This window comes from Parasteatoda tepidariorum, chromosome 2 (genome assembly GCF_043381705.1).
Source record: "Parasteatoda tepidariorum isolate YZ-2023 chromosome 2, CAS_Ptep_4.0, whole genome shotgun sequence".
Classification (NCBI taxonomy): domain Eukaryota; kingdom Metazoa; phylum Arthropoda; class Arachnida; order Araneae; family Theridiidae; genus Parasteatoda; species Parasteatoda tepidariorum.
Window position 1 is genome coordinate 99,508,919 of NC_092205.1, and position 20,959 is coordinate 99,529,877.

Consider the following 20,959-nt stretch of genomic DNA (forward strand, 5'->3'; position numbering starts at 1 on the left):
ATCAGTCCTTTGCTTAGTTATGAGGAAAATATCCCAATAGTTTTAAGTTTGCAAACTCTACATAATAGTTACAAAGAAATGTCTCAATGTTGTGCTTTTTATGTTTACTAGTTTTGCAGACAGTATGTTAATGATTATAAAAGAAACCAATTTAAATGAAAATTAAAAAAAAATTCTTATTGTTTTAGTAACATTCAAGTCATTACTTTAAAGGGTCATTAATAATAATCAAAATGCATTTGACAACGTAACATGTGAAAACAGCTATACAAAGCTTAGCTTAAATAATTAGGTAAGCAATGGTAAGCTTACAAAAAATACTAACAATGTTGTTCCTGGTGAATTCCACCGTAGCAACAATACGAAGCTATCAGCAAGAGAAGAGACAGGTTTTGTAGCATTGGCTAAAAAAGAATTTCTATGTAACACAACAACATAAACGGAAAATTTATTCTAAACCATATGCAAATTATAGTAAGAAATCATATTAAACTACTTTAATGGTACTTTTTCATTCAATTTTCAAATGTATTGCAAATTAAATTATTTTAATTGCATAACTAACCAAAAATTTCTGATTTGACTATTAACTTTCTGAAAATTAGTCCCAGCTTATCGCAAAATTTTAAATGCAGACTCTCTTGTATAAAAAAAAAAAACCTGTTTTCCCCACCTTATTTAAGAGCAAAGAAAATTTAGTATAACTTTTACCCAAAGACTCTATGTTTGGATATTTAACATGACACTAGATAAAAGTTTAGGTTACCACGAGAGTAGAATTATTTAGAAAGTGACAAAATAAGCCAAACCTTTTGACTTTTCAGTTGCAGCATTTAGCAAATTTTATTCTTAAAAAAATTCCAAATATATAATAATCATGAGAATCTAGTTATATCACATCAAACAAGTTGATGTATCTGAGCATATTGCTCGAGATATATTTTAGATGAAGCAGGGTATATGTCGGGGAATGCAATCCTGGCACCACAGGATCACAAACCAATGTCTGCAGAATTATCACTTCAACCCCACAGGAAAACTAATTTTTCTCCTTTAAAATACTTGATATATTTTATGGATGCTTGAATCAAACAATTCTCAACATTGATGCAAAATTGGCAAGCGCAAATTGGTATTGAACAGCCGCCCCAATTTTAAGTTTATGACTTCCAATGTTCAACTCCGTAACCTTGCTATTTTGAACCCATTCCAGAAGGCAAGGAAAACCCTGAATCAAGTTTTGGGAGAAATTTACTTTCAAGGAGGACTTTTTGATAGAACTAACCCGCACTTGAGAAAGGAAAAACATGAATCCCTGCATGGTTAGCCTGGCAGCAAGGGAACTCTAACACATAATCCATCTACCATTGAGGATATTTTATGTCAACGCTGTGGTCAGTGCAAGCCAGGTGAAGAATTCGTATCGACAAGCCATCACTGGGATTCAAACCCAGGTCACCTTATTGAGAAGTCAATATATAACCGTCGTTGAACAGCCGACAAAATTTTGGGTTTACGAGTACTACTAATATTCCACTCCGTAGCCGTGTCATTTTGAACCAATCCAAAAGACAAGGAAACTCCTGGATCAGTACCCCCAGAAGTATGATTTGCTACGGGAACATAGATGACTTTGTGACTAGACAGATTTAATGTGCACCAGTCACAATTTAGTACACGGGGAGTCTTTGGCTCGAACCCACGCCCTCTTGGACATGGGCCCAGTGCCCTGCAAACCAGGCTTTAGAGTGGCAAGATGGAAAAAATGTGATTTAGCACTATTTTGCCTCAAGCCTTTCATTTATTTGGAATCAAAAAAGTTAAAGAAATTATACTTACTAAATCGCACTAAGTTGTCCTTAAGCCTAAAAAATATAATTTTTTTTAAAAAAAAAGACTTAATAATACAGATAAAACTAAGTTTATTAATAGAACATTGTAAAAGTTTTAAGAAGAAGAATTAAGTTAAAATATGCATGAAAATAAAAACTTTTAAAATAGAAAAAAATTAAAATTGAAGACTTGTAATTCATAAAAGTTAATACCAAATGTGTCCTTTCATGAAAATTGACAAAGTTTATATCGAATAATAATTTTACTAAACACATATAATTTTTTACCAACCAGTTTTAGCACATCATAACTAATAGATATTATGAAATGATTGTGATTTAGTCTTTTTAGATGTTATAGGGAACTGGTATTAGATACTTTAGAGCTAATTTAAATTTTCCCGGTAGTTACACCCTTTAAGAGACAATTATAAAAGCACAACAGAGAAAAAACCATACAATCCTACAGATATTATTGGTCTTGCTGACAAATTAATTTTCAGTTTGAGGATTGCCTGTGATTGAGAATGTGCTTCTCAATCCCTTACAGCAAAATGAAACACATCAAAGTGGATGCAAGGGAAAAACAAGAACATTGCACTTTTCCTTTTTAAATGTACTTAAATTTTTTAAGAGATGAACTTGCTTTTGAAATAAATAATTAGTCCTTTAATAAATTTTATGTTCACTGATTAGTAGTATATGGGGGGGGGGCTAGAGGACACATCTAAACTCCCTATTTATAATTATTTTAAGCCCTTTTTGACAGTTTTAACATCGAAAAATGACATAAAATCTTTAAAAATAACAACTTTTGAAAATCAAAAACACTAAGTGTTTTGTTATGAAAAACTCTTATTTTAGAGTAAAAAACACTAAGAACTACTTATTCACAATCATTTTAGTTCCTTTTTATCAATTTTAACATCGAAAAACGACATAAAATCTAAAAAATTAGGTGTTTTGTTATAAAAAACTCTTATTTTAGGTCGAAAAACACTAAAAACAACTTCGAATACCTTTGAAATAAAAAGTATGAAAATGAGCACCTTAAGGTGAAATATGAGCAAATAATTGACGAAACAAGCCATTCTGTCATATAACTTTGACAAGTTGTTTTCGATATGTGAATAAACTCCAATATTTTCGTTTTTTTAATAAATTACAAAAATTCAATTTTCTCAACATGCAAATAAGGTTTTATTAAATTTGAATCTCCGTCAGTTAATATTGATATTTTCAGAATTTCGTTTCTTTTTCCATAAGCAAAACATGTAACAGATTCAGCATTAACAGTGATAGGTACAGACAATATTCTTTGATTACCTATTTCAATTTTTATCAAAGGTTTCCATGAATATATTTCAGAGTGTAAGTATATCGTTATTTTCATATACATATTTGTTGTAAATTTCAAGTTAGGTTCCAACATTTTAGAGCTCATTACATTGAAATTTATAAATTCAAAGCCCCCCGTAGTATAAGTGGTGTGCCTCTCTTGAATAGTTGCATAAAAATTTTGAAAGTCTATGTACTCTTTTGTAGCCACATCTTTATTTATAATAGGATTTGCCACGTTTGTAATTCTATGGTTACTGACATTATAAGTACCATTTTTTATTAATGCAGGTACATATAATCCATCATTATCTCTTCTTAAAAGATTATCAGATTTTTTGTCATTTATTTTTATTCTCCTATCCACATAATGTTTATGAACAGCATCGGTGTTTTTAGTGGGATTCGAAAGATTTATGCTTTTCTTATTTCTTGCATCATAATAGCCCTCATCTGATTCAAATAAACCTTTTTCTTGTATGTAAGTTTCCAAAGCTTTTTTAACAGTAGATGAATCATCTTCCAGTGGATAATAAGCAGCCATTTATTAATTTTAAATAATTCATTCTTTTAATGGTTCATATAGCGGTACTCGTGTATTATGACAAATTTCAGCAAGAAGTATACAAACAATCTTTTCTTCGTTTGAATTATAAAATTCTTCTGGTAATATATTGCTTTTATTTTTTATTAAAAGACAGAAATCTATTTCAGAAACAAATTTTATTGCAAAATCTTTATCAATATCTTGATATTGTATAATATAATCCCAATTTACATAATCTTGAAATTTTCTTATAAGGTCCATTGATAATTTTTGATATCTAGATGCAACATTAATATTTAAACGGTCATAATAATTTTCTATAAATCTTAAATCCAAAGATTGGAATCTTGATATTTCATACCAAGTCACTTTATCTATCAATGCCAAGTCAATGTCTCTCAATAAAACGGATAGATAAGGTTTGGTATCTACATATTTTTTCCCAATCTACATCAGAGGTGTGTTTTTCAATATGAGATTCATTGAGTTTTTGATATTGAGAAATAATAAACCAATCATCTGGTTGTGTATGCTGTTCTATTAACCTTTCAGATAATTCAGAATATTGAAACACATATTCCCATTTAAAATAATCTGATAAACTTATAATTACATCTTCTGAAAGTTTCTTTTTAGAAAAGTCATTCCAATTTATTTCATTTGCCATTTATTAACAAATAATGTTTACACTTTCTTAAATTTTAATTTCTCAATGTGTATATAGGGTTTCATATTACAGTTCCCTTCTGTTAATACCGATAACACTAAATTTGCATTTAATTTTCCATAGACAAAGATAATTATTTATTCTTCATTGCTTTATCAATAAGGACTTCTTTCATTTTCTCTAAGCGTATTCTTGGATTTTCATTCATTTTTTCACAGGCTAAAAAGATGGTAATTTTCATATACATTTTTTGAGTTAAATTTTAAGTTTGCACCCAAAAGCTTTGAACTAAATTCATCGAATTGAAACATTTTATATCCCGCACCTGTGAATTGAACTGTTCTACTTGTGGTAGCACAAAATGTTTTAGTATCAACATAGTGTTTATTAACACGATCTTTATCATGAGCTTTTACATTTGAAATTCTTTCATTATGAGCATGACAATTTCTTTTACTCACGTCCCATAATATACAGTAATACTCTAAATGCTCCCTATTAACTACATCTGTTTTGTTTAGAGGAGCTTTTACATTTGAAATGATTTTATTTTTAGCATCAAAGTCATTTTCATCATGTATCAAACAATTATCTCTTAATTCATCAATATATTTCTTAGTTGCAGCATCAGATTCTTCTCTAGGATCTCCTAAATTTTTTATATATTTTTGTTTTGCATTGAAAAAATCTCCCCCGTGAATCAGACTATTATCTGTAAAAGTATGAATTTTTTCTTTTATTTCCTTGTAGCTACTATCTACGTAACTTTTAGTTGCAAAATCAATATCTTCTCGAGGATCATTTGTTATTTTAAATCCTATACCAGGAGGACCTGGTGGACCTTCTTTTATTTCATCGCCCAGAGGATAATAAGCAGCCATTTATTAAAATAATAAAAATCCTTTATGTTTTTAGAGTTTTAATCATTTTTATATCTTGAGTTGACATATTCACAGAGCATTTGTTTCTTTCTTTCAAAATGAAGTAAAAAACATAATTTTTAGTAGCATTATTTCTCAACCTCCAATTGAATTCAATTATTAAATTACTTAAGTTAGTATAATTTTCATGGTTTGCCAAGTTGAAACAAATTATAGGATACTTACTGAAATTTGAATAGTTTCTCATACAACCTATTTCAAAATTTATATTATTCATTCCTGATTCTAAAAGAGCATAAAATAATCGATTATAATCATTTTTATCAAAGTCCATCATATAACTTACTGTGGGAACTTTAATGTTATTAATCAATAACCAACATTCTATCATATCCAAGTGATCAAACATCATGTTATTTTGATTCATGTTTTCATTTCTTTCTTCATATTGTGGAATGACATATAAACTCAAAACTTCATCAGATGTAGCAGGAATAGAATAAGATCCACTGGCATTTTTATAAAATACATTTGATTTGATAATGTTATAATGATCCCAATTTATTTCTATAGGAGCATTTGATAATTTTAATTCACTAAATTTCACAGATGCTGAATTTTTAAATCTAACATAAGGTAACCAAAGTGATAAATCTTCAACAAGAACCTTAAAATCTGGATTTTGAATATCTGTATACAGCATATTTTTACTATCATTTCTTTGAATTTCTATTTTAACTTGAAAACCAGTCATTACTTTTTTATATTCGTTAAAGAAATCAAATATATATTTTAAAGGAATCCATATTTTTACTGTTTGACTATTTTTAGTAAATTTACATCTTTTTGAAAATCCTTCATTAAAACTTTCACTTAGTTTAATGTTTTTTAAAAATTCAGTTATTTTGGTAGTTTCTACCAGAGTTCCATTATATTTGAAATTCTTTCTATCTGCAGAATCAGCTGTATCTACATAAAAGAACATGTTAGCAGCTTTCGATGTTGAATAATCAGGGGTGAAGAGTATCATCCCTAATACTTGATTCATAATGGCTTTATAATTTATAGTGGATTCAACTTCAGTATTTCCTATAATCAACCTGTTTGAATTTACGAGACCTCCTCCATTCACTAGAGTAACATTTTCATTACTTATTGTACCTCCATCTCCTTTTACAATTTTTAATTCCTGTTGCAGATATCCTGCAGAATATAAAATATTAGCATTTGTATCATTGATAAAGAAATTATATGTAGCATTTTCATGAATATTATTTCTATTTTCACTTTTTAATTCTCTATATTCAAAACTTTCAATGTCGTTATTATAATAATAACTAGTGTCTTTCAAATCGTAAATTTTAGCCACTTATTCAGGAATAAAAATTTTCAAACCAGCACCATGTTTTTTATTTTTGGAAAATATTTCATTCAATTTTTCTCTTACAAATTCTCTAGATTTTTCTTCTACAATTGGTTTAACTTCGTTTCCTACCGCACTTATAAAGTCTGAAAAGAAGCCTCTTCCTTGTATTTTTTTACTCTTTCTATATAATCTATGTTTGTTCATTTATTTAGTAATAAATCTATACTGCACTTCTTGTTTATTTAAATCAATCAGTTCACCTCTATGATTTGTAATTCTCATTCCAATTTTGTATATAGAATCAGATTTAACAGGAAAAAATATTGGTTTATCAAATTCTTTAGCATATAAACTTCCAGGAGGATTAGATGATGTAAAAGAATAAATAACTTGAGACTGAAACTGGTTTATATATGCACCATCTACTATATCACAGTGAATATAAATATTATCATTTCCATTAGCTATATCAGCAATAAATTTATCTTCTTGCTCTTCCTCTTCATATATTTTAGGTTCAAAGCCTAAAATTTTGATAATTCACTTTTAGATAAATCAATTTTATAATTCTTCTCAAGTTTAATACTAAATCTTTGTCTTTCTTCTATTATTCCAAATAATATAGGTGAATCATTTCCAAAATATTTTACCATATAACGATTCAAACCTCTTATATTGTAATGACCATGAGGAATAATGAAATCTGTCCATTTGACTCCATCAAAATNTATGAAAATTTATTATTTTTCTCTGTAATATTATTCCATGAAATATACATAGAAAACGACTGAAGAGCTGCCTCTTTGAAATGAAATGGTTTCGAATATTCAATCGTAAAATCTTCCGATTTATCTACATTTTTGGAATCTAAAATAAGGTACTTCATTTATTTAGTAGAAACAATTTTTTCATTTAAATTACTAGGTTCTTGAGTAAACAAATATAAAACATCAATAGGTGATTTACTGTTATTTCGTTCAGTTATATATTTCATACAATAGAAACCACATTTTACAGAAATTGGTTGTTGCAAAAAACTATTGTTACATCTAATTTCTTTTCCAGAAGTATTTAAATAATTTTGTATATTTTTAGGAAGAAAAATATTCTCCAAAAGGATCAAAATATTCTATAAAATCATACTTTGGGTCGTTATAAACACAAACCCAATGAGTTCCACTCCCTGTAGATATATCTAAATTTATTATTCCGTTTTCAAATTTTCTTATCTTTTTAGGTAACATATCTATAGTAAATATACCTCTAAATCCTTTTTCGTTTGTCATATTTTCTTGTATTACTTCGTTGGATATTCCGAGTGAAGATATACCCCCTTTCCACAAGGGTTTTTTTTTTTTAATCATACCTGATCCTGAAATTTTATCCAACACTTTTTTGGTTACCCAACCAGCTGCTCCGCTAGCGGCTCCTAATGCTAAAGTTGAAAGCAATGGAATTAAAAATGGTAAAAACCCTCCATTCTTTTTCAATTGAGTCTTTGATATTTTAATTCTTTAACCTTTAGCAATTTGGTTAATTTGTGTAGCTGTTAAACGTAAATCAAAATTGGGTGGTTTACTTTTGTATATTTGCAGACTAAGTTCTTCACCATTTTTATAAGCTGATTTCAATTTAGAAATCTGACTGTCACTCAAGTATACTTTTTTTACAATATAATTACTCATTTATTTACTAAGATACTTTCTATAGTATTCCTTAACCTGTTCATTTGTTAAAGTTTTCTCTCTTAAAAGTAAATCCAATAAATCAACAGTTTTATTATACAATTTTTTACTTTTAGAACCTTTACAAATTTTATCTGTCAAATCAACTAAAATTTTCAATTTATCCTCTAAACCTTTTCCTGTGTAATATCTACCTTTTTTAATAGCTAATAAAGCATCTATATATATTTTCATTATACTCATCTTATTATCAGCAATGTCAATCTTCTTTTGATATTCAACATTCTTTTCTTTAGTTGCAAAATTTTTATTTTTACTTTCATTTCCTTTCTCTCTTTTAAATTTATCTCTGTATTCTTTCGCCCTATCGATAACTTCATCAATTTCTTCATCAGATTTATTCCACATTATTGAAGGTAATTCAAATTCTAGTTCTTCTAGAACAGTTTTATCAACATCTCTGTCTATATCTATTTTTAAAAACATACTTCCTGCATCTTCAGTATAATCTTCTTCTGACTTATTCCCTATCTGAGGTAAAGTTTCAAAAGAAAAATCATTCATGGTTAGAGATAAATCATCAACAGCTTCTTTTATACCCTGTAAACGATTTTCTCTAGAGGTTTCTAGATTTTCCATTTAATTGATTAAAGGCTCATGAAAATCAGCCAATGATTTTTGTATTCCCATATCTTCTTCTAATTTTATTTCATTATTTTTCCTAATTTCTGATTGTAGTTTAACTAATCTTGGATCATTTTTTAATTGCTCTAACAACTTTTTATTTCTCTCTTTTTCAATACTTTCTATTTAAATATAATTAATTTTCAGACAGCAAAGCTGACGTTTCTACTCACAGTAGATTATTTTCTACCCAGGAGTAGATTATTTTCTACTCACAGTAGATTATTTTCTACTCGCAGTAGATTAGTGAATAGAACAAAATTTTACAGGAAATAAATGTATCCTAAAATTATAATAAGAGATTATAATGAACCTAATGAATTTCAAGATCCAAATCAATATCCTTTGCTACCTATTCATACATTTAGATTAATTATAAATGGTGCTTCAAAGTGCGGAAAATCAAATTTATTAGTCAATTTCATCTATGATTATTTACATTTTGATAGACTTTATGTGTTCAAAAGATATATGTGAATCTAAATATGTAAAATTACAAGAAAAATTTACTCAATTCGATGATGTAGAGCTAGAAGTTATTAAAAAATGCAAAGGCTTAAAAAATAAAAAAGAAGTTTTAAAAGAATATAAAATTTTTTAAAAATATCAAGTTTTGTTTTCTTCAAACCTCGAGGATTTTATTACAGTAGATGACTTGGATCCTTCCTATATGAATTTAGTTGTATTTGATGATTGCATATGTGAAAAAGATCAACACCCTATTGAAGAATTTTTTATTCGTGGAAGAAAGAAAAATGCTTCTATTATTTATTTAAGTCAGTATTATTATAAAATACCTATAACAATAAGAAGTAATAGTGACTACTTTATATTTTTTGATATGAAACAAAAAGAAATTTTACAAATAATAAGAGAAATAGATGGCCAATTAACTAAAGAAGAATTTAATAAAATGTATAAGAATTGGATCATAAAACCATATGATTTTTTAATGTTGGATTTAGTGAACCCTGAAATGAGATATCGAAATAAAATATTTGAGCCTATATAAATGGAAGAATATCTTGAAAAGATAGTTTTCATCTATAGAAAATCTTATCAATTTATGAATAAGTTGAGTTTATTGCTATCAGTAGGAAAGTTTTTGTTCAGTGCTTCTGGCTTAATAAGTTTCGTTTTCCTACCCTTATCAGCACTGAGTATAACAACTGGTGTAATTGAAATAATAGATAGATCTTTGAAGATTTCAGCTAAAAAGAGTGAATATCAACAAGCCTTTAAATTCTATAAACAACTAATAAATTTGTTGAAATCCAGCAATCCGACTGAACAAGAAGTATATATAAGGGAAGTTGAATATATTCAAAATTTACAATATTTTCTTATAGAAAGATACATAAAGAAGACTCAATTAAATGGTTACAAGTACGTCAACAAATAATTTTTATATCTAAATAAATGTGTAATAAAAAGAATTGCAAGTGTAAAACAGGAAAGGGTGTAATTAATAAAGCTATTAACAATTTACCCTTTGAAATGCATTTACCAGGTCATAATTTTACAGGTCCTGGAACACAATTACTACGGTGAAAAAAGAGATTGAATGATGATTTTACATATAAGGAATGGTCAAAACCTATAAATAAAGTAGATGAAGCTGCATACAGGCACGATGTTTGTTATTTAAAAAACAAAGATACAAAAACTAGAAATGAAGTATGTGATACAAATATGATAAATGAGTTAGATGCAATTCCAAATCCTACCATTTGTGATAGAATTGACAGAGCAGTTGTTAAACCTATTATAAAAGCAAAAAAGACATTTGGAATGGGTTCACTGATATACTGCTTAAAATGTAAAAATCATACAGATACTAAGGATATCGAACATGCAATTAATAAAAAGAGTAGTCCAATGACAATAAGAATATGTGCAATCTGCAGATTCAAAAATTGCTTTTTTAAGAAAAATGACTTCATAAAATAAAATAAAGAATAAAATTCATACAAAATTCAAGAATAAAATTCATACTTGAAAATATGTTTACTTTACCTTATATGTTTATCTACACTTTAAAAATTTGCTTGTGTTTAATAATTATTTTTGTTTGGAAAACATTTTACTTTCCCTATCTTTAAAAGATAACACTCAAAAATTATTCTTTTAACATACTAGTGCTGTCATCTACTTTTAAAAAACATTCGTAAATAAATTAATATTCCTGATAATTATTTAAAAGTGTTTAAACAAATTAAGAAGAAAGAAATTTGTTATGATAGTTCTGAAGATGAATCCTATTATAATATTGATATAAATACTTTTTTAAAGCAGCAACTCAAAAGTAGAATATATTTCTTTAATAGTTTGAAAAGAAAACATAAACTGAATTTTACGAATGAGGCAAATGAATTATTTTACAAGTTCTTAGATTTTTGTTATTACGAAAAGAAGCTAAAATACTTGTTTTATATGAAGAAGATGTGATCTTTTCAATATTAATAATTCTATAAAAAATTAAAGAGAAAAAGAAATATCAAGATATATGGAATTCATTCATAAATGATAAATCCTGCTAGGGACTTTTAAAGACTTAACCAGAATTTTAAGCTTAAAGTAATCTGTTTTAAAAAAACATTCTCATATAAATACTATGGATAATATTATTAAGAATAATAAATTAAATTTTAATAATAAAAATGTTATGATTATAATTGATAAAGATAATGAACATTGGTTTAAAGGAAAACATATTTGTAATATTTTGGAATATTCAAATAGTAAAAAAGCAATAATAGATCATATAGATATCGAGGATAAGATAAAATTTTATAATTTTTCAGAGGTAACGAAACGTGACCACCAAAATATTGACGTAAAAACAATATTTATGAATGAATCTGGTCTTTATTCTTTGATTTTGTCATCAAAATTACCACTCATCGAGATTTTTTCAATGGGTTGCTATAGGTGAATAATTCATTTATAAAAACACCATCTTATAATTGGAGAAAGTTTGCAGCGATTGTAATTTCTTAAAATCAGAAGAAGAATTTTACAAAAATAAAAAATATATGTTTAAAAGATGTATTAAATGTGACCTTAAGAAAAAATTTATTCAATATCAATGTGATTGTGGAAGATATTATTCGTATACACTTAAACAGAGACACTTTAAAAGTAAAATTCACATAAAAAGAATGGAAGAATTAAAACAAATGGAAGAGCTTTTATAAAAATAATTTTTAAAAACAAACAATTTGGAGTTTTAAAAAGCCTTTATAAATTTACTTACTAATAAATAAGAGACATGATGAAGGTGCTTAAACACCTGAGTGATGTACTCTCAACTTTCAGTAAGAAAAAATTGAAAGCTTTAATAACTAAATTTGAAATTCCTGTTACTGATAATATTATTGATTCTATAATTTCATAGGTCAGAACAACAGGAAAATATAAGCCTATATTAACAGATTATTTGGGATTGGATGCTTCTAAATATTTGAAAAGAAAAACAAAAAAAATTTAATAAATATCCTTTTAAAAGAAATCAGTTAAGAAAAGTTTTTTATTCATATAATTTAAGATATAAAGATGGAAAATTTGAACCAAAAGAAGAAAAAAATATAATAACTGAATCTAATTTAAAAGCTATATATAAACTTCAAAAGATAAAGAATAAAATTAAAAGAGAAGTAAATCTTAAACAATTTTTTAAGCCAGATTATAAAATTATTGAATCTAGAGGTGAATTTATCAAGAAATATAGAGTATATAGAAAACAATATAGAGTTGCAGGATCCAAAATTTTACCTGAACAGTACCATAATATTTTAAAAAATATATTTAAAAGAGCAATTGGAAATATTGTGGGAAAAGTAGATGTAATTACTTATAATCCAAATTTAAATACACCCTTTCATGATAAAATAATGTCAAGCTTTTGAAGAATATATTGATAAATTATCTAACCGAATGGAATATAAAGAATTAGATATAACAGAATGTATATTTGATTTTAATGTCATTGCATTACCTCATGGAGGGAGACATAAGGCTTTAAAATTGCATTCTGAAACTGATCCAATTAAAATGAAAAGTATTTGCCAAATAAAAAATAATGATAACATTTGTTTAGCTAGATCAATTGTAACAGCTTTAGCAATTCAGAATCCTGATTTACTAAGTGATAAATTATGTATTGAAAAATTAACGAATAATCAAATATTGTATATTAGAAAAGGACGCATGTTACAAAAAACTTTAGCTGCGAAATTACATTATTTATGCAATATTGCATTAGAAGTATGTTGCTTAGAAGAAGTTAAAATAATTGAGAAATTTTCAGATATTCAAATTAATATTGTTTGTAGAGAAAATGGTAATGAAATTATATACATTGGTGAATATAAATTCACTTGCATATTTATATATAAGAATATAAATCATTTTGATGTCATTACGTCTATGACTGGATTTTTAGGTAAAAATAACTATTGCAATTATTGTAAAATAGGATATAAAAGAAGTGATCAACATAAATGCCCTTTAAAATGTGATAGGTGTTTTGTTAAAGAATCTGATTGTATAGGAGAAGAAATATTTTGTGAAGACTGTAATCGTAAATTTAAAGGACAGAAATGTTTTAATAATCATATAAAGGCAAATTCAAAAGGTTTCAGTGTTTGTAAAGAGCTTTGAATGCGTTTGAAATGTAAACGTGTAATTAATTGGTACCATAGAAAACCTGATAAGCATATATGTGGTGAATATGAATGCTGGAATTGTAGAAAATTTGAGACAAGAGGTCATGAATGTTTTATGCAATGTAAAGATAGTAAAGGAGGTATTTGTAAAGATAATTGCGTTGAAAATATAAGCAATAAGAAAGATTGGTGTGTTAAATGTAAATATGATTATACTGAAAAATACTTATTTTTTGATGTGGAAACTATGCAAGATAGTGGAATTCATGAAGTAAATCTGGTTATATGCCGTGATTTTAATGGATGTGAAACAAAATTTAGAAATGAAAATTAATTTTGTGAAAGGTTATTTAAAGATCATCATTTTGGATATACTGTAATAGCTCATTATGGAAAAGGTTTTGATTTTCAGTTTTTAGCTAAATATTGTTTCAAAAATCATATAAAGATATTTACAATTTATCAGGGAAGTAAGTTAGCATATATGAAAGTAGAAGGATATAACATAAGATTTATAGACTCTATTAATTTTACAATGCGTCCACTTAAAAAATTTCAAAAAACATTTGGTTTGAATGAATTAGCTAAAGGTTATTTTCCTCATCTTTCAAATAAAGAAAAGAATCAAAAATATATAGGTAAATATCCTCAAAAAATATTACTATGGATATGATTATATGGTTAAAGAAGACAGAAAAAAATTTGATAAATGGTATGGTTCTGTGAAACATGAAACATTTGATTTTCAAAAATAATTTATCAAATACTGTAGATCTGATGTAGATATTTTAAGAAAAGGTTGTCTAGAATTAAGAAGATTATTTTTAAAAACTGTGAATGTTGATCCTTTTAAGTATGTAACTTTAGCTGGTTTATGTATAGCTATTTACAGAGATAAATTCTTAAAAGAGAAAACAATAGCTATTGATGAAGATAAAATTCAAAAAGATCAATATAATAAAAAATCAATTGCTCGGTTAGATTATATATCTAAAACTGAAAACATTAATATTCGTCATGCTTTGAATGGAGAGAAAAAAATCAAATTGGGTAAGAAATATTATAAAGTAGATGGGTTTCATAAGAATACAGTATTTCAATTTCAAGGTTGCTTCGGGCATGGATGTCCTAAATGTTATACTAAAACACAAGTAAATACTATAAATCAGATGCTCATGGAAGATTTATATAAAAGAACTAAGAAGATAAATAAGAAAATAATAAAAGAAGGATATGGATTAATAAGAATATGGGAATGTGATTTTGACAATAATAAAGATATGAAAAAATACATGAAAAAAGAATGGAAAAGAGATTTTGTAGAACGTTTAAATCCCAGAGATGCATTTTTTGGAGGAAGATGTGAACCTACCTAATTAAAATATGAAATGAAAGATAACGGAAAAGGTAGATATATCGATGTATGTTCACTGTATCCGACTGTAAATTACTTTGATTATTATCCCATTAAACATCTAAAAAAGATATATAATTCTAAAAATTATAATCACAATTGGTATGGATTAATTAAATGTAAAGTACTTCCACCTAAAAAATTATATCATCCTGTACTACCTTATAAAGCAGAAAAGTTAATATTTTCATTTTGTAGAAATTGTTCAGAAACAATAAAATGTAATCATTTCAAAACAGTCTTGGAGAAGAAAAAATTTGATATCTGTTACAAGATAAGAAATTCTGAATGTAAACATAGTGATGAGGATAGATGTATAATAGGAACTTGGACAACTGATGAAATGAAGCTAGCAATTAAAAAAGGATATGAGATTTTAAATATCTATGAAGTTTGGCATTTTGAAAATAAATCAAACAAACTCTTTAAAAAATATGTTAAAATGTTCTTAAAGATAAAACTGGAAACATGTGATAAATGGGAAAACAATTTCAAAAATGAGAAAGAATACAGAAGAGTAGTTAAAGAAAAATTGAGTATAAAATTAGATGAAATTGAAGACAATCCAGGTTTGAGATTTATAGCCAAGATATGTTTAAATTCTTTATGGGGTAAGTTTGGACAAAGAAATAATATGAAACAAACAGAATACGTAATAGAAATTGAAGATTTTTACAGAATTATTTCAGATGACACTATTAAAGATATAAATATGAATTTTTTGAATGACGATTGTGTTGAAATGACTTATAAAATGAAAGATAAATTTGAAAAAAATAACTTCATAACCAACGTATATATAGCCGCTTTTACAGCTAGTTCAGCTAGAATTAGATTATATGAAATGTTAGATAAATTAGGAGATAAAGTACTTTATTATGATACAGATAGTGTAGTGTATATAGACGATGGAACTATTAAAATTGAAACAGGATGCATGTTAGCAGAATGGACAAATGAATTGGAAAATGATAAATACATAGCATCTTGGTTAGCTGGAGCTTCTAAAGATTATGGTTATATATTGAATGATAATTCTGCACCTGGAAAAGTTAAAGGATTTAAAATGTCATACCAGAGTGAAACTGTATTAGATTTTGATAATAGAATGAAAATAATAACTGGTGAAAAAGATTGTTTAGATGTAGAAATCAATCAATTTAAAATCGAAAAAGATTGAAATATTTCAAGTATTAAGACAAATAAAGATACATGTTTGGGTTTGAAAAAAGAAGAATTTTAGATGATTACAATACTGTACCTTTTGGATATTAATTTTATATCTCTTATATTTTATATCTTCCACTTTTTTATATCTTCTATATTTTAAATCTTCTATATTCATTTATAAAAAACATTTTCTAATAAATATGGATAATAGACGTTGGTGCGACAAATGTAAAAAGAAAACTGATAATATGGGTATTTTTCTAACTTTAGATAAGGAAGGGATTTCCAATGAATATGACCTCGTGTCATAAATGTAATACTTGGAAAAAGACGGTTGTACAAGTTGAAAAGAAAGCTTTTTGAAAAGTATTTATAAAAAACACTTTCTAATAAATATGAATGACATAACTCTGATTATCAATATTCAAGGATTTATACTTCCAAATCGTAAGATAGCACGAGAAATAGGGTGGGTACAAACGAAAATGCCCTTTAGTGAAACAATTAATGTATTTGCACCGGACTGTGAACTAGATGACCAAGAACTGAGTATAGTACGCAAATGTGCTACAGAGATACATGGTCTAAGATTTAAAAGGACTCCAAATAACAAAGAGCTCTGGATTAGTAATAATGATGTAAAATTAAATATTCAAAATCTTTATGATTTATATGGTGGTATGTTTGCATATAAAGGAGGAATTATGGAAAAAGAGATACTACAAGAATTAAATATACCATCCAAAGATTTAGATATTGAAGTATCAAAACGGCAAAAATTTTAGGTCCTGGAGGTTAATTACGTAAATGCATATACTATAAGAATTGTATTTCAAAAAACGGCTATTAATAAATAGAAGAATTAAAGTACTTGGAAACCAATGAAGAAATATATGATTTAGTATGTTTGATATGTGATTTAATGAAAATTAATGAAACACACGATAGATTTGGAATTGATGATTTGATCATGACCTATATTGATATATTAGAAGATTTAGTAAATAAAATCAAAAATGATGAAATAAAAGAGAAAGCTATAGAAATTGTGAATGAAGCATCTTATGAAATTATAAATAAATATATTAAAAAAAATAATCTTTAGAAAGTCTTTATAAAAATGAAATGTAATAAATGGAAGAATTCAACAGTCTTAAGAAGCGTACAGATATTTATAGTTTAAGAGATTTAGAAGTAGGTAAATATAAGTTAATATCTCTAAGAAAAATAGATACAAAATACGGAGAAACAGTCATTGCAAAACTAGATAATGAAAAAGAATATTTTCTGAGTAAAAGTTCAGGAGAATTATCTCATAAAAGCATGAAGAAAATTAACAAAGGTATTTATATATTTAATTTCAAAGGTTGGATAACTAACAAAATTTCTGATTATGAATTAGAAAAAGCGTAAATTTTCCTTACTTTTTATTTTCTATATTTTTAAAATCAGTGTCTCCATCATGAGGGACGCATTTTTTTTTTTCCTTTTTAAAAAAACTTAAACATTGGAGTTTATTCACATATCGAAAACAACTTTGTCAAAGTAATATGACAGAATGGCTCATTTTCATACTTTTTATTTCAAAGGTACTCAAAGTTGTTTTTAGTGTTTTTCGACCTAAAATAAGAGTTTTTCATATTTTATGTCCTGTTTCAGATTTTATGTCATTTTTCGATGTTAAAATTGTCAAAAAGGGCTTAAAATGCTTGTAAATAAGGAGTTTAGATGTGTCCTTTAGTCCCCCTCCCATATACTACTCTGATTTTAGGTAATAAGTAATTATGTGCCTTTTTTAATAAAACTAATTCATGATTATTATTTAAGACATTCCAAAAATGGAAGATATCGCAATTAAAAAAGAATTGCAATTGCATCTGAGAAGAAAAAAGAAATTCCCTATAAATAACTGAAAATCTTACTTTGTAGTGTTGTACTCAATTGCATCTGAGGAAAAAGCAGAAATTCCCTACAAATGACTGAAAATTTTACTTTGCAATGTAGCAATTTTTTATTAAAAAAAGATTTTGCACATCTACATAACTGGTTAGCATTGTGATTAAATAGAAGGAAATATACTTAGGAAATTTTAATATAAGGAAATTTTAATAGAATTGTAAACTGCAGAAGAAATAAAATAAATGATGAAGTACATTTTTTTCCCTTTAAGTATAAACCTTGGCTGATGAATACAAAACTTTGTACACCAAGAAAATGTTCCCCAGGTTCCACTGAGAAAAATACTACTAATGAATCCTAAGAGAAAAAAAGGAACACCCTAACCGTATCAATATCAAAATGATTATCTTAATGGTGCATTTTAAAAAATAATAAGTTTCTTATGCTTAAAATATTTTTCTCTAAGCCCATAAAATTTCTTGAATAACTAAAATGAATATACAACTGTTATAAATAGACGACAATAAGGAAATAGCGCTCACTTTCGAACTGTCAAAGGATCTCCTTCAGAATCATCTTCAGCGCTATCATCATCAACAACAACAGGCTCAGAAAAGTCTTCAACTAATTCAGAAAATTGAGAAGTCATCCAGTCACAAAAACGACCATATAGGAGCGAGGAACACATCGCTGTCCTTCAACCGAAGGAAAAGGAACAGCTTCAGCTTGCACTGGTGTGAGCTCAGTGGCAACTAATACTAGTTTAAAAATCAAATACAGTTTAAGTAAAATAACTTTTCAACTGAAACTATAAAAAGCGTAAGATACTTAAAACAAAATGATAGATTTGTAATTAAATGATAGCCTTGAGCAATTCGAAAATTCACATATAAAAATTTGTAAAGATAAAATATGTTTCTATTAATTTAACAAACTAATGGTGAAGGTCAATGCAATATAAATGATTTTAAACATAAAATAAGTTTTAAACAAAAAAAAAAGTGTAATTTAAAATATGTGCACAGAAAAAAATTTCTTCCAGCTTAATTTTTTTTCTTTTTTCGATATCCTTTAAAAATGTCCAGGTTTTTATAAAATTATATCAAATAAATTGTACTGAATTTAAAAATTCAATAAAACATGATATTATCTACTCATTTGATAGTATTTAAGCAGTTGATAGCTTAAGAATTGCTGGATTCAATAGAACATTTCAATGTAAAAAATTTAACAAATATCAAATGAAATTATGCACAGGGTATCTGCTACGTTTTAGATTTTCAAATCCATGGCTTTTCATGACTTAACTATGTCTAATTCCAAGAACTTTTCATGACTTAACAAAGTTATACAAAAACAACGCAAACCAAATTTAAAAAAAAAAAACAAAACATTATAACAACATTAATTGAAATGAAAGGTATAACCAAAACTGTTATACTCTGCATCTTCATATTTATAGATTTTAAATTTAAAAAACAGAGTAAAGAAAGAGTTGAAGCAATAAAATAGCTCAAAAAAATATGAAAACAAATAAAAAAATTTCCCTTTTTTTCTGCAGGATTATATTCTAAAGATACTTTTCTTGTTCATCGGAAAGGAAAGAAATACTCCTGATTCTTCAGTTCTCATTTCAGAATTAAAAAAAAAATGACTGGCTTGCTTCAGCTAGAATTTTAAATTGATAAAATAAAAATAAAAAATAATAAAAATTCTGAAATCACAGAAGTTAAAAAGATAACTTGCTCTAGAAACAGTGTTTTTACTTTCATTTTTTTAAAGAACACCATAATTTTTAAAAAACATGATAAAAACAGTTTATATTTTTATAAAACATGACTATGAGTGGAGATTTTGTTACAAATTCAGATATTTGGAACACCATGAAATTGGGTGGTGGGGTAAAATCCATTTTAAAAATTAGATTTTTCAGTGACCTAAATCCATGACTTCCCATAATTTTTTTAAAAAAAAAGTAGTTAAAATCATGATATTTCAGGGTTTGGTTTTTGCCGTCAAAAACTGGTTTTTGACATGACAGTGGTGAAAACTGTGTTTTTCAAAAACCTACTGTTTTCTTAAATTTATGGCATATAGCGGACAATATATTATTTTCACATAATTGCCTTTATAAATGAATGTTTTAAATGATTGCTATCGATTTTGCAACTATATACATGCATTCTTATAGAAGGATATACATTCATACAGTAATATTGTAATATACTTATTGAAAATAGTGATACTTACTTTTATCATTATAGCTTGATTTGCAAATGATTCAAAATTTTGCACTTCTTAATTGTTAGAAATAAACAAGCAAACAAACAAAAAAGCTTGGAACTATTAATAAATTCAAGAGCTAAAAAGAAGAATCTAAAATTTGGCATTTNAGTTTATATTTTTATAAAACATGACTATGAGTGGAGATTTTGTTACAAATTCAGATATTTGGAACACCATGAAATTGGGGGGGGCGGGGGGTAAAATCCATTTTAAAAATTAGATTTTTCAGTGACCTAAATCCATGACTTCCCATAATTTTTTTTAAAAAAAGTAGTTAAAATCATGACATTTCATGGCAAATTTTGTTCAATACCAAAATTCATGAATTTCCATGACTTTCCAGGTGTGCGGATACCCTGTATGAAAAAAACTACACATAGGAGTAGAAATTAGGAAATTAAATCAGTGGACATCAGATCAGTGATTAAAAGATATTACTAGTTCATACACATTTTCACTAGCCCATTTACTTTTCCTTATTAGATTTTTTGGTAAAAAAAGAAACATAAAAAACTGAATTTAA

The 20,959-nt window shown here is 26.6% G+C and overlaps 1 protein-coding gene across 13 annotated transcripts in view; it reads right to left on the reverse strand.

Annotated features, from left to right (window-relative positions):
• Positions 1-20,515, reverse strand: part of LOC107439517 (uncharacterized) — a 51,927-nt gene extending 31,412 nt beyond the window's left edge. For 7 of the 13 annotated variants that reach the window (XM_071177965.1, XM_071177961.1, XM_071177962.1 and 4 more), the window contains exons 1-2: positions 18,693-19,009; positions 1,840-1,865 (exon numbers count right to left, since the gene is read on the reverse strand). In XM_071177965.1, coding sequence (XP_071034066.1) covers positions 1,840-1,865; positions 18,693-18,838 — 172 coding nt within the window. In that variant the 5' untranslated portion in view covers positions 18,839-19,009. Of the gene's footprint in view, positions 1-325; positions 405-1,839; positions 1,866-18,692 lie in introns of all 13 variants that reach the window. The other 6 variants (XM_071177968.1, XM_071177970.1, XM_071177967.1 and 3 more) reach the window with 6 other exon arrangements.
• Between the last annotated feature and the right edge of the window lie 444 nt (positions 20,516-20,959).